Below are 14,593 nucleotides of genomic sequence, written 5' to 3'. Positions count from 1 at the left end.
TCTCCTCCAAGAGGTCTTCCCTGACTAGACCTTCATTTCCTCTTCTCCCACTCCTTTCTGGGTCGCCCTTGCTCATGGATTCGCACCCTTTATTCATCTCTCCCCCAGGTCCGTGGCAATTATGTACATAACTATCATTTATCAATTTTTATTAATGTTTGACTCCCCCTATAGACTGTGAGCTCATTGTGGGCAGGGAAAATGTCTCACCAATTCCCTTACGCTGAACTTTCCCGAAGACTCGGTACAGCGTTTCTGCACAAAATAAGCACTCAAGAAACACATCCGATCGATTGGTATCTGTCAAGTGCTTACTAGGTGCCAAGGACGGTACTAAGGGCTGCCGGAGATACAAGATACTTCAGTGAAGCCTGCTCAGAGGAAGGTCGGGTCCACTAGCATGTTGTTTTAAATGAACGTAGCTTCACAATAAAGGAGCTGGGCAGCTGGGCCCTATTATCAATTCATACTTTTTCAAAGAGGAGCTCAAAGCATTTTATGAAGTCATTGTACGTAGGTACACACAAACACACAACCCTTTGGAAAATGAAACACAAAGAAAATGACAGACTTGCTTAAAGCCCTAGAAGCAGTTCCAGCAGTAGTCCCAGAACTCAAGGATTCTATCCTTTGCTGTATAATTTCTCCCACACCAGGAGTAATCTAACTGAATGGACTTTACAGGGCAGCGGCGTCCTGCCAAGATGAGCCTAGCCTGCAGGCCTGAGTTGCTTAGGGAGTAGCTTTGACATCAGCTCTGCCACAGCCTTCCAAGGGTCTCTCTGCACCATTGCCCAGTTAAAGGACTCAACTTTTCCTAGCCTGTCTCTTTTCCTGTTTACAAAGGCTTCTTTCCAAGAGTGTTTCCGAAAAACATTTTCAAGAACATTTTAAATGCTCATATTACTGCGCTGACCTTTTTAACTTATGAAGAAAAGAAGTCATCGGCAAAAGGAAAGAACAGAGTCCACCAAGGCCAGTGACACTGCCATCAATAACGATCTTTCTGAAACGTTCTATGGTTCAATTGAAAGACATGGACATTTGTCTACTGTATTCACACTGAAGATTTTCCAAGTTTGAATTTATCCATGCTGCCTCCCTCCCATCCCTTAGTGTTGAGCCATCAATTCTCATTTGAAATCATACCTTTTCCTGCATATACATGCTGTAAAGAAATGGCTCAGTTTCATCTCTTTTCTTGTAAAAATCAGTGCAGTCTTCTTTTAAGGCTGGTGCCAAAAAGGAGGCGACCCCAGTTTACCGACGTTTTAAAGAAGAAAAATCAAGTCAAAGCCAGGTCAGCCCCAGGAAGGCAGGCAAAGAGGCCAGAAGTTCCTTTTAACACATTCAAAAAATGTAAAAACATCCAAGAGGGACAAGAAGATGAAAAGCTAAACAATTTGCGCTTATCAGATCCCTAAATAGATCTTTTGTGGGCAACAGTAATGATTCTCTTGCCTGCTGACGCCAAATGGTTCATGACTCGGCCAAATTTGACCTGGATCAACGTAATCACTGAAATCAGCATTTTCACAGTACTCGTACAAATGGGATGCAAATCTTTAAAAACTAAAGAAGTTAACATTTATTGGTTCATCTTAGCCATAATTTGCTTTTCACTGAAGACACAGTTTGAAAATATAGTTTACAAAACCAGAAACTGCAGATCCTAACATAGCTTTTGGGCAATAGAAGAGATGAATTTATTCTAGAACCAATTAATTACACGTCTTTCCCACCCTGTTCCGATGATGTGCAAATATCCTCTAATATCAAAAATCACTCGGATCCACCTCCTTTTTTGGGGCCGTTAGTCCTCATTTCATGCCAGAGTTTCACTAGCGGTTCCCTCTTCTTCCAGATGAGCTCATGGCCAAAGGTAACATACCATCTGGAAAAACCAAGGGCCAAATGTAAGTGAACGATGTGGCATAAAATCAATGTCAAGGAAATGAAAGATACTTTGGGAATGAACTCAGGATTACAACCACCCCCCGAAAAAAACCCAAAGAAATGATAATTTGCTTTCTTCCTTTCTAGCTGGAAATTCATTTTACTCTCTAGCTGAAGCATCGAGACATTCAGAATACAATATATGTGGTCATTACTAGTCACATCTGCAGTATTAAAAACCAGATATTTGATCGGTGGTTCTCTATGGGAACATATCTACAAAACTCAGATTCTATGGTACTCATACACATAGAGCATATAGGTGATTTAAAAAACCACCTAGGGCTAACAAGCTTAATGCACCCGAAAGCAAGGAATCTCATCAGACATACTTCAGTATTATTATGATACTTAAGTCCATCCCTTATAACCTTTTTCACCAAATACTTTTTTTTTCCAAACGTGCTTAAATGTTTTATTAGTGGGATATAATAATCTGCAGGTTTTAAATGGCACAGACTAAATTCAGTTCAATAACTCCATAACGATCATTTCAATCCAGAAGATAAGCACTATAGAAATGAAAGTCAGCTGTTTAATAGATGATGCACAAAAGAAAATGTAATAAAAATTAAGTATGAATAGGAAGTGATCAGCAGAACACATACTTCTATGACAAAGTGGGTTGTTCATCAAGGTGAGTAGGAATATGTTTGGGATAAATTTTAGTTTATTGACTAACTTCAGTGGTGTCACCAGTTCAAATAGCATTTCCACTCCTATGCAACAAGTTCTATTGAAGTTTAGTCAACGAAGTGGGAGCAATGTAATGGGAAGTTATCCATCACTGAATATTGCTGAGATGGTCAGTAAATGGAGATGACTTTTACTGTACAAATTGAAAAAGACACTGTACAACCTCTGGATTTTTTGACAAAATGCATTTTGTCTGATTCTTTCAGGTGTAAACTAACCTAGTAGGCAGAGCAGCAGGATGGCCTACTGAAAAGAGCACAGGACTGAGCAGCAGGAGACCTGAGTTGTAGATCCAACCCTGCCTCTAGCCAGCTGGGTGACTGGGAGAAATTTACTTAACCTCTTTGGTCCTCCCTTTCTCTATCTGTAAAATGCAAATGATACCTCCTCTTAGGTTGTGAGTCCCACAGGGAACAGGTACGGTGTCCAATCTAATGTTATTATATCTATCATGTATGGAATCTAAGTGCTTAATAAATACTAGAATTATGACTTCAGGAGGGTGTGATGCAAAGAAAAGGAAAACTGCAATTTTTTTTTTTAGAAGACTACATGTTTCTGCAGAGCTGTTTATCAAGTTTTGAGTGCAAGTTCCTCCTGTGTGTTCAAATCATTACCCTTTCTTATCCATTCATGTTAGAGTTCATTTTTACTTTACAGCCCATAAAGGAAAGTATACAGCTCAAGAATTATCACTGAAATTATAGATGCTGATAAGCACTTAGGTTATTTAATCCAAAATCTTGCAAGAGCAGAACTGTTCCCCTCTAGTACATTTCACCTCCTCTGCTGGATAAAGAGGCATCCTTGAATTTTTCCCAGGGGTCACAAAGAAAACTAAACTTAATAGGTCTTGGGAAGCATCAGAGCCTAATACTGAGTTCACACTATTCCTGCAAATAACACCCTAGGATTGATAATTAAAGGCATTCTGAGTCATGTGAAGGCATTTTGGGCTCAGCACTTCAAAAGACCGCTTCCATTAGAGGTGTGAGCCCAGCATACTGTTAAAAAAATCTTCTGAGTTTAAAAAAGCCGAAGAATCTGTACGATTCCATGTTTGGATGAACTGTGAGCTGAACATCAGTCCCTACCGCAGTGAGAATTTAGACCGTGTTGCTGAATGGCCCTGACCTGTTACCCCTAGAAATCCAGTTATTGACTATCCTCTCGGGAGGACACTAGAATCTTCTCAAAGGATTTCTCGAGCACTTACTGTGCAAAGCACTGTACTAGAAGCTTGGGAGAATACAATATTACAATATAACAGACACATTCCCTGTCCACAAGTTACAGATGCCGAGAATATGCCCAATTTGTAAAGTCCAGGTAAACTAAAAGCAAAAGAAGATGAGTTAAAGTGAATCTCCAGTAGTCACATGCGTGTATTGGAATCCAGAGTTCAACTTCTTATTTTTTTTTTAAATGGTATTTGTTAAGTGCTTAAGCCAAGATCTGTACTAAGTGCAAGTGTAATTATATTGGACCAGTCCCTTCTCCCATATGAGGCTCATGGTCTCAACCTCCATTTACAGATGAGGGAACTGAGGCCGAGAAGTGAATGACTTCAGTCACTATCTACTCTATCCACTCTCTATCCATCAGTGGGCCACGCTGCTTCTCTATTAGGCTTTCGAGGCCTAACATATTCTCCAGAGCCTAAAAGAAGAGAGTCCTGAAACGATCCCCAATGTAATAAGAAGGATTTAAAGAGATTTAGGGATGGGAGGTTTGCAATGAGTTATTACAGAGAAAAATTGTGTGGGTTGGGAGTGAGAGGAGTCATGGATGTTGGAAGGTTCAAGAAGAGAAGCAGCGTGGTTTCGCAGTCCCTTCTGGGAGATGGGCTGAACGACAGGAAGAAGGTAGACATTTCCTCTTGCTGTACTCTACAGCATTCTCCATGCTGTAGAAGCACAATTGCTTAGTGGACAGAGCACGGGCCTGGGAGTCAGAAGGACCTGGGTTCTAATCCCTGCTCTGCACGTCTGCTTGTGACCTTGGGCAATTCACTTCACTTCTCCGGGCCTCGGTTACCTCATCTCTTAAATGGGGATAAGAAGGCTGATGACAACACCTCGCTCAGAAGTTAGAGGGGACTAAGGAAGTCGAGATGCTGGTTGGCAGACTGGGACCATCTCAGAAGTTGGGGGAGGGAGCTGCAGGTACTCTGATTATGTGAGTCAGATAGGCCTGGAAGATTCTGGAAGAGGAAGGGGGTTTAGGTTCGTTTCCTTTTTAATACCATACTACTTACATCCCAAAGAGCGCTCCCCCAAGATGTGCCGCATGATCAAAAAATTTCCATCCCAGGATCATCCCTGCGGTATCCATTGCAATAATGGCTTTCAAGGCCTAAAATGAAATGGAACAAAAGTAAGTGGGATTTTTGCCGGTGGGGACCTCTTCATTTTAGAAGCAGCAATTCAACCGGCCTTGCTACACTAGCAACAGAACCTGGAATATACATAGTGCAAAATCTAAAAGAGATGAAAAGAAAGTCTCGGAATAGGGATGACTCATCAGGGCTAAAACACAACCTACACTGTAAGCTCGTCCTGGGCAAGGAATGCGTCTACATTATGCGTCTGTTAGACTGTAATCGTCCAAGTGCTTGGTACAGTGCTCTGCACAGAGTAAGCACCATTCAGTGATAGATAACGTGTTGGAAGTAGACTTCTTCCAGGTCTATTCCTGAGCCCCGCGAGGTCCACTCTGCATGGGCAAAAGAGGCTGGGGGGGGGACACAGACAGAGGGAACGGTTTGCCACAGACAGATGAAACACCACAGCACTGTGCCACCCCACCCTGACCCTCAAAGCCCTAAACAGGGGGTGACAGGAAGCAAGTGAGCCTGTCTTGGTGCCTGGTGTTATCCCGGACGTTGGCTCATGCCCGGCTGTGTGGGTCTAGGCAAGGGAAAATCCTTCATACCAGCCATGGAGAAATGCAGGTAAATGACTTTCCTCCCGAGGTCATTCTGAGGCAGGGCTGAGAGAGCAGGACCTAGGCTCAGCCCTGATCCCACACAGACCTGCCTGGGGTTCATTCCTGGCCTACACAAACTACATACTTGTAGTTCCATAGGTATTTAGGTTTTAAACAATCTCTTGGGAGAAAATAAGTCATCATAAGAGGTTCTGTATGCGTTGCTTGTTTTAATTTTACGGGGGAAAAAAAACCCAAAAGTGCCTTGTTCCAGGTTAAGCTTCCTGCTTCCCAACCCAAAGTAGTTAAATGTAAAACCTCAGCTGCTCCGGACTGCCCATCCTCACCATCACCCCCCAGGCCTGGGATGGCCAGAAGCCTCTTTTCAAGCATTTAGATTGTGGGCAGCGGTGTGTCCGGTAGGACTAGGAACAGGCCAGCTGGGAGCAGGGAAAACTCTGTAAACTCTTCCATCAGGCAGGATCGTGCTGCCTTTTTGTTGTTACGGTTCATTGGATTTTCCCATGTTCATCCGCTTTTATTTCTAATGAGTCTGTCCTCGGTGCCCTCTCTCTAAGACCAAGTCACCGGATGACCACGGGCAACCTTCCAGTGATTTGCACAGAATGAGCTTGATGAACAGAATAAAGAGTAACAGCTGTGAGCACAAATCACTCCATTATTTTTCTTTTTTAAAGGGCAGAACTAAATTAAATGCGTTCTTAGCACTTTTTAAATCTTCTTGGAAACTAAAGTTGGAAGCTGCCCATCTGGAGAAGATAATCCAACAATGATATTATCTTCAACAGAAATACTTATTAAGTCTCTATATGGAAGCGTAGCTCAGTGGAAAGAGCACGGGCTTGGGAGTCAGAGGTCATGAGTTTGAATCCCGGCTCTGCCACTTGTCAGCTGTGTGACTGTGGGCAAGTCACTTCACTTCTCTGTGCCTCAGTTACCTCATCTGTAAAATGGGGATTAAGACTGTGAGCCCCACGTGGGACAACCTGATTACCCTGTATCTACCCCAGCGCTTAGAATAGTGCTCGGCACATAGTAAGCGCTTAACAAATACCAACATTAATATTGGATGTTCTGGCTACTGTCCAAGATGGGGTACGACACAATCCATGTCCTCAAAAAATAACACTGATGTACAAGACACCACAAGCTGGTCAGAAACATAGAATGACCAAGAACGTGGGCACATACAATCACATAACAGGGAGACACATATGCAAACACTAACTGGATACAGAGGGAAAAAACCCCCACTATCCATTTAGTCCAATATAAAAGGAATTTCTCAACCCTTCATCCAGAGATTACCTTACTGAACTTTCCTGTTGATTCAATTCCACCCGCTATTCTTTTTTAAAGCAGATTGTTTTGAAAATATTTCAAAAAGGTACAAAAAGAAGTGCCCAAATCTTTTTCTCAAACCAACCTCTGTGCTCAGTGGTCATGTGTACAGTCTAGACTGTGAGCCCGTTGCTGGGTAGGGATTGTTTCTACCTGTGGCCGAACTGTACTTTCCAAGCATTTAGTACAGTGTTCTGCACAAGATAAGTGCTCAATAAATACGACTGAATGAATGAAAGAATTAGAGTACAAACTCCTTGAAGGCAGGGAAAGGGCCCCCTTGCGGGTAGGAAATGTGACTATCCAACTCTATTAATAATAATTACGGTATTTGTCAAGTGTTTACTATGTGTCAAGCACTGTTTTAAGCACTAAGGTAGATGTAAGTTAGTCAGGTTGGACACAGTCCCTGTCCCACTTAATAATAATAATAATGTCGGTATTTGTTAAGCGCTTACTATGTGCCAAGCACTGTTCTAAGCGCTGAGGTAGACACAGGGGAATCAGGTTGTCCCACGTGGGGCTCACAGTCTTTATCCCCATTTTACAGATGAGGGAACTGAGGCACCGAGAAGTTAAGTGACTTGCCCAAAGTCACACAGCTGACAAGTGGCCAAGCTGGGATTCGAACTCATGACCTCTGACTCCAAAGCCCGTGCTCTTTCCACTGAGCCACGCTACTTCTCTACTTCTCTTCACTTGGGGCTCACACTCTTAATCCCCACTTTACTGATGAGATAACTGAGGCCCAGAGAAGCGAAGTGACTTGCCCAAGGTCACACAGCAGACATATGGTAGAGCTGGGATTAGAACCCATGACCTCCTGACTCCCAGGCCCATGCTTACCATCAGTAAGCATTTAGTAAATAACCACTGATGGACTGCTCCAGAAAGACCATTACTGCTAGTACATGTGTGAGACTACCTGGTTTAGAAATAAACCAAGACATCCTTTGGAGAATAAAGAATTGTTTAGAAAAAAAGTTCTGCATTCCCTCTAGACTATAAGCTCCCTGTGGACAAGGAATGCACCCTCCCAAGCATTTAGTACAGTGCTTTACCCAAAGTAAGCACTCAATAAATATGATTGACTGAGTTAAAAGAAAAAAGGAACAGATTTGGATCTTTCCAAATAAATCCAAATGACACACCAATAAAAGTGACACGCAGGTAAGACCCTGGTGCACTGGGAGTTGGGAAAGCACAAGGGAGCGGCTCTTCACTAACCCTGTTATATTATTAGATTCAGCATCAAGAGTATTTATTGGGCAGCTACTGCGTGGAAGCACTAAGGGAATACAAAAGAAGCAGCAAAGAGCAAGTCCTGTCCTCAAGGAGTGAACAGTCTAAGGGGGAGGATAAGCAGAGCAGAACTGTTGTAGGTGTGACAGTTATACAAAGGTACTTACGTTTCCCGCGGTAAATGTGAACATTGGAAGAATAATGATGGCCAACTTGCTTTCAGGTAGCTTTGTACAAACAGCTGCAAGGACAGTCATGATAGCTCCTGACTGTAAAGTAGAATACATAAAATAGCATGAATACTGGCTCCTGTATAAGAACAGACTGAACTATTTAGTAACACAAACGTTTATTCAGCCTGTCTTCGAAAAGGCTCAGAGTGTTCCCGCAAAACATAAATGCTGGTGCAAGACAGGATGAAAAACATCAGAAACAGTTCATTTCCTATTATATTTGAAAAAGGTACCTACAAAAATGATTCAGGTTCTGTCTCTGATGGAGTCAATCAACTGAAATATTTTATGACTAGTGGCACCAATTAATAAAAAGTTGTTTAGCAATGAAAATCCATGCAATAACTTTCACGGTCTCAACAGTGAAGCTGTCCAGAGAAAAAAGACAGCCACGGTTATTTGACGGATAGAAATTTGTAGTGATATTCATTCTATAATTATCAATGGGAATTAAATTCTGGTTAAATAAAAGAAGAAACAAACCTTAGAACCTATAAGAGCAGAACAAAGCCTTTGATGCTCTTAAAGCCGTCCATTTCTCTCCTGGAATGCTTCCAATCCGGCTCCCGCTCCCTTGGCATCACAGAAACTGTCCCCTGTAGGGCCACCAAAGACCTTCTTGCCAAATACGATGGTTCCTAATCCACCCCAAACTTCCTTGACCTCTCAGCTGCCTTTTGATACTGTGGACCATCCCTTTCTCCGTGAACCATTATCCAAACTTGGCTTCACTGAAACTGTCCTGTCAGCCAATCACTCGTACTTATTGAGTGCTTCCTGTGTGCAGAGCACTGCTCCAAGCACTTGGGAGAATACACTATAACAGTATAACAGACACATTCCCTGCCTAAAAAGAGCTTAGTCTCGAGAGGAGAAACATTAATATAAAAAAAATTACAGATATGTACACCAGTGCTGTGGGGCTGGGATGAATAAAGGCAGTAAGTCAGCAAGTCAAGGTGACACAGAAGGGAGTGGGAGAAGAGGAATGGAGGGGCTGAGAGAAAGTCTCTTGGAGATATGCTTTCAATAAGGCTCTGAAGGTGAGGAGAGTAATTGTTTGTGAGAGTAACTGTCGGAAATGAAGAGGGAAGACATTTCAGGGGAGAGGCAGGATGTGAGCAAGATGTTGGCAGCGAGACAGACGAGATCAAGGTGAGAAGGTTGGCATTAGAGGAGCGAAGTGTGCGGGCTGGGTTGTAGTAGAAGAGTAGCGAGGTGAGGTAGGAGGGGGCAAGCTGACTGCCCTTTCCTGGTTCTCCTCCTGTCACACTGACTGCTCCTTCTCAGTCTCACTCAATCCTGGATGCCCTTCTATTCTCCATCTACACCTCAAAGAAGTCACTCACCCCCGTGGGGTGATGATTCACATATCTGCCTCTTTTGCCCTGACCTCTCTCCTCTGCAGTTCATTCATTCAATAGTATTTATTGAGAGCTTACTATGTGCAGAGCACTGTACTAAGCGCTTGGAATGTACAAATCGGTAACAGATAGAGACAGTCCCTGCCCTCTGACGGGCTTACAGTCTAATAGGGGGAGACAGACAGACAATAACAACAGCAATAAATCGAATCAAGGGGATGAACATCTCAGTAAATCAATAGCAAATGAATAGAATCAAGGTGATGTACATCTCATTAACAAAATAAATAGAGTAATGAAAATATATACAGTTGAGTGGATGAGTACAGTGCTGAGGGGAAGGGAGAGGGGGAGGAGCAGAGGGAAAGGGGGGAAAAGAGGGCTTAGCTGAGGGGAGGTGAAAGGTGGGGTAGAGGGGGAGCAGAGGGAGCAGAGGGAAAAGGGAGAGCTCAGTCTGGGAAGGCCTCTTGGAGGAGGTGACCTCTAAGTAGGGTTTTGAAGAGGGGAAGAGAATTGGTTTGGCGGAGGTGAGGAGGGAGGGCATTCCAGGACCGCGGGAGGACGTGGCCCAGGGGTCGACGGCGGGATAGGCGAGAACGGGGGACGGTGAGGAGGTGGACGGCAGAGGAACGGAGCGTGCAGGGTGGGCACTAGAAAGAGAGAAGGGAGGAGAGGTAGGAGGGGGCCTTGAAGCCGAGAGTGAGTCTCGCGTGCACGTCCTCCTGCCTTCAAGACATCTCCACCTGGTATTTATTGAATGCTTACTGTGTGCAGAGCACCGTACTAAGCACTTGGGAGAGTACAACACAAAACAGAGTCGGCATAGACATGTTCCCTGCCCTGAACAAGCGTACATCTAGAGGGTGAGACAATGTAACGTATATTACATAATTTATAGACATGTATATAAGTGCTGTGGGGCTGAGGGTGGGACAAATACCGAATGCCCAGAAGTCACAGAGCAACAGCAAATCTGTTAGTAGAGTTTGAGATATTCAGATTAGAATCAATCAATGGTATTTATTGAGTGCTTACTTGGGGCAAGCACTGTACTAAGCACTTGGGAGAGTACAATATAACAACAGGAACATTCCCTGCCCAAAAGGAGCTCACAGTCTAGAGAGGGAGACAAACATTAGTAAACATACAAAAATAAATAAATTACAGATATGTTCATATGTGCTGCGGGGATGGGAGCGAGGATGAATGAAGGGAGCAAATCAGGGCAATGCATAAGGGAGTGGCAGGAGAGGAGGGCTTAGTCAGGGGAAGCTTCTTGGAGGAGATGTGCCTTCAATAAGGCTGGGAGGTGGAGGAGAGCAATTATCTGTCTGCTATGAAGAGGGAGGGTGTCCCAGGCTAGAGGTTGGATTTGGGCGAGAGGTCGGCGGCGAGACAGACGAGATCAAGGTAGTGAGAAGGTTAGCGTTAGAGGAACGAAGTGTGCAGGCTGGGTTTTAGTAGGAGAGTAGCGAGGTGAGATAAGAGGGGGAGGAGTTTCTGTTTGATGCAAAGGTCCTAGGCGCTTGGGAAAGTACAATGCAAAAGAGTTGGCAGATGTGATCCCTGCCTTCAAGGAACTTAGAGTTTACAGAGGAGTCTAAGATATACACAGAGGTCTCAAATGGCAAGCTGCACATGCACTGAAATAGTTGAGAAAATTGCATTCTACACATGCAAATCTACTGTTATTTTTTTAAACTAAGCCCAATCAGAACAAAACTTTTTTTAGGTGGAAATAGAACTTAACGTCATTGGATTTACTGGCAGTTTACCAATACTAGTTCATGATCCTTGATGGAAGAAGTGAGGTTATGGGAAAGACTATCCAAGATCGCCCTTGCTCTGTGCCATCTTAGTGGCCTCTGCTGACCACATCAGCCAAGTACAGTATATGAAACTAACTCCTCTACCGAGGTGGCAGAAGGAAACAAGCGGCAATGAAGTCCTCTGAAAAGTCCAGTCAGCTTCAGTTTTCCATTTTAAAATCCAAATGAGAAAAGAAATAATTACCGCTCCGAGTGATGGTCCAAATCTTCCTGTGACCACTTTGCTGACGTAACTGACAAAAGTGGAAATAACGCCTGAGGGCAGGAAAGGTGGGAAAAAAAAATCATAATGAGAAAATAAGGTTCAAAATCAGATCGACTTCCCAAAATGCTACCCTGAGTGGACAGTGCTATTGTGTTAACTTGATCACTGCCAAACTATAAAGTTCCACCTTCCATTCTAGGTATTATCTATAGAGTGGTGGGCTTGTTGGCAATCATCGGTCCTCAGTTTTACGCCGCACAAGGCTTCCCACTCATAACATAATAATAATAATACTAGTAATAATGGTACCTGTTAAGTGCTTACAATGTGTCAAGCACCATTCTAAGTGCTGGGGTAGATACAAATTAATCAGGTTGGACACAGTCCCTGTCTCACACGGGACTCACGCTCTTAATCCCCACTTTAGAGACTGAGGTAACTGAGGCTCAGAGAAATGAAGTGACTTGCCCAAGGTCACACAGCAGACATGTGCCAGAGCTGAGATTAGAACCCAGGTCCTTCTGACTTCCAGGCCCGTGCCCTATCCACTAAGCCATGCTGCTCCATGTCACACGACTGGATTTGTAATGTTGAAGTTGGATGCTCGAGTCTGAGCTTCTTCCCCACTGTGCCACAGGCCCAACACCATGCACATGAAGGCATTTAATAAAATAATCAAATATAATCAACCTATAATGTTGATGACACAACTTGATCTTAATTCCAGTTCACACTAAACATCCCAAAACCTAAAACAGCCAATCTGTATTAGCATGGAGGAAACTAATAACAATGATGGCATTTGTTAAGCGCTTACTATGTGCAAAGCACTGTTCTAAGCGCTGGGGAGGAAACAAGGTGATCAGGTTGTCCCACATGGGGCTCACAGTCTAATCCCCATTTTACAGATGGGGTAACTGAGGCACAGAGAAGTTAAGTGACTTGCCCAAAGTCACACAGCTGACAAGTGGCGGAGCCAGGATTTGAACCCATGACCTCTGATTCCCAAGCCCGGGCTCTTTCCACTGAGCCACGCTGCTTCTAAACTAGCCCAAGACTGACCAAGCAGAAGTTTGTCAAAGCATCCCAATATTCATTTACCTCGTTTCCATCTTGTGAACCTATCGGGACCACCCTTAAACAAATTCCAATGACTCAAGCTAATTACCTGCAGACAGGTAAACTGCCATGAATTGCTCCCGTCCCAAAATATTCACGATGCTGGAGGAAAAGCTCCACAAAACATACATGTTTGCTGCCATGTGAAACAATGAGAAATGACTGAATGTTGACAGCAACATAGGAGAACAAAGGGTTTCTAGGACAAAAAACAAAAACAAAAACAAAGTTAGGGAAATTATTAGACTCCTAGGAGGAGAAGAATCTATTTCAGGGTAGTTTTCTTCTCTCTTCAATAGATAGCCAAAATCCAGTAATAAAAAAGGCAGCCTCGTTAAACACTTTAATGAACAAGTCTGTGCTTTCTTCCCATTAGCCATTCCTTGACCTCTTTTATATTAGAGTTCTAAAGTCTCCAAAATCCTCAGTTCTAAGATTCTGACCCATCTTATGAATGCAAATATGGGCAGACCAAAAGGGGTGACAATTTCTTGCATTCCTGAACATATCTGGATAAATTACCGTACAGATTAAGCAGTGTTAGATTAGTCCAGAATGCTTTCATACAATACTCGGGAGTCATTGTTCTTGATGGTTAGATGGTGAAAAAGTTACTCAACTCTAGGATATAAAAGACTTCAGGCAGGACAACATGCCTAGAATCTCTTTAGAACAGTGAAGTTACATCTACAAGCTAATATAAGTGGAATTCTTTTTGATAGTTCTGCTAATTTCCTCTTTTCTGCAAGGGCAAACAGAACAATTTCCTTCTCCTCAAAGTAATCTGTAGATCGTGTCTCCATTTCCAACAGATTCTTCTGGCCTGTGAGCCTGTGGTTGGGTAGAAATTGTCTCTATCTGTTCTCATTCATTCAATAGTATTTATTAAGCGCTTACTATGTGCAGAGCACTGTACTAAGCGCTTGGAATATACAAATTGGCAACAGATAGAGACAGTCCCTGCCCATTGACGGGCTTACAGTCTAATCAGGGGAGACAGACAAAAACAATAAATAGAATCAAGGGGATGTACACCTCATTAAAACAATAGCAATAAATAGAATCAAGGTGACATCTCATTAACAAAATAAATAGGGTAACAAAAATATATTCAACTGAGCAGATGAGCACGGTGCTGAGAGGAGGGGAAGGGAGGGGGGAGGAGCAGAGGGAAAGGGGGGAAAAAGGGGGCTTAGCTGTCAAATTTGCACTTTCCAACCACTTAGTACAGTGCTCTGCACACAGTAAGCGCTCAGTGAATAGCATTGAATGAAGGAATTTTTTCCGATCCCAAAATTGGAGTAATGGCATGGGCGAACACTGGACACTTCACATAACTCACAACATTACGGGGAACATTAGTATTTCACCCAGCAGAACAAAACAATTAGATTTCATGCAAGGTTTTCCTAAAACAGTAAATTCCTAATCAATTTAGGCAGCTATCAGAGTTCATAGATTTATTCTGAAAATTGTTAACAGATCATCCATTATTTTTTAATTAGGTCCCTACTCAAGAATCAGATTACCAATACAATCTAGACTTACTGGAAGCTGGATTGGATGTGAAATATTTGATCATTGACCTCTGTAAGGATGGTACTCTCCATAAGCAGAATACAAAGACATTTGCAGCAATAATACCTAAGGAAATAAAAC

General features: G+C 43.0%; 1 protein-coding gene across 1 annotated transcript in view; it reads right to left on the bottom strand.

Annotated features, from left to right (window-relative positions):
• Window positions 1–1,564: 1,564 nt before the first annotated feature.
• The window catches only part of PARL (presenilin associated rhomboid like), a 36,515-nt gene continuing 23,486 nt past the window's right edge, over window positions 1,565–14,593 (bottom strand). Inside the window, exons 5-10 of the mRNA XM_029069889.1 lie at window positions 14,483–14,578; window positions 12,984–13,133; window positions 11,795–11,865; window positions 8,352–8,453; window positions 4,910–5,007; window positions 1,565–1,894 (exon numbers count right to left, since the gene is read on the bottom strand). Of these exons, the coding sequence (XP_028925722.1) occupies window positions 1,783–1,894; window positions 4,910–5,007; window positions 8,352–8,453; window positions 11,795–11,865; window positions 12,984–13,133; window positions 14,483–14,578 (629 nt within the window). The 3' untranslated portion in view covers window positions 1,565–1,782. The remainder of the gene's footprint in view (window positions 1,895–4,909; window positions 5,008–8,351; window positions 8,454–11,794; window positions 11,866–12,983; window positions 13,134–14,482; window positions 14,579–14,593) is intronic.

Source organism: Ornithorhynchus anatinus, chromosome 1 (genome assembly GCF_004115215.2).
Source record: "Ornithorhynchus anatinus isolate Pmale09 chromosome 1, mOrnAna1.pri.v4, whole genome shotgun sequence".
Taxonomy (NCBI): domain Eukaryota; kingdom Metazoa; phylum Chordata; class Mammalia; order Monotremata; family Ornithorhynchidae; genus Ornithorhynchus; species Ornithorhynchus anatinus.
Note: the sequence above shows the minus strand (reverse complement) of the source record. Positions and strands in the feature narration are given on the sequence as shown.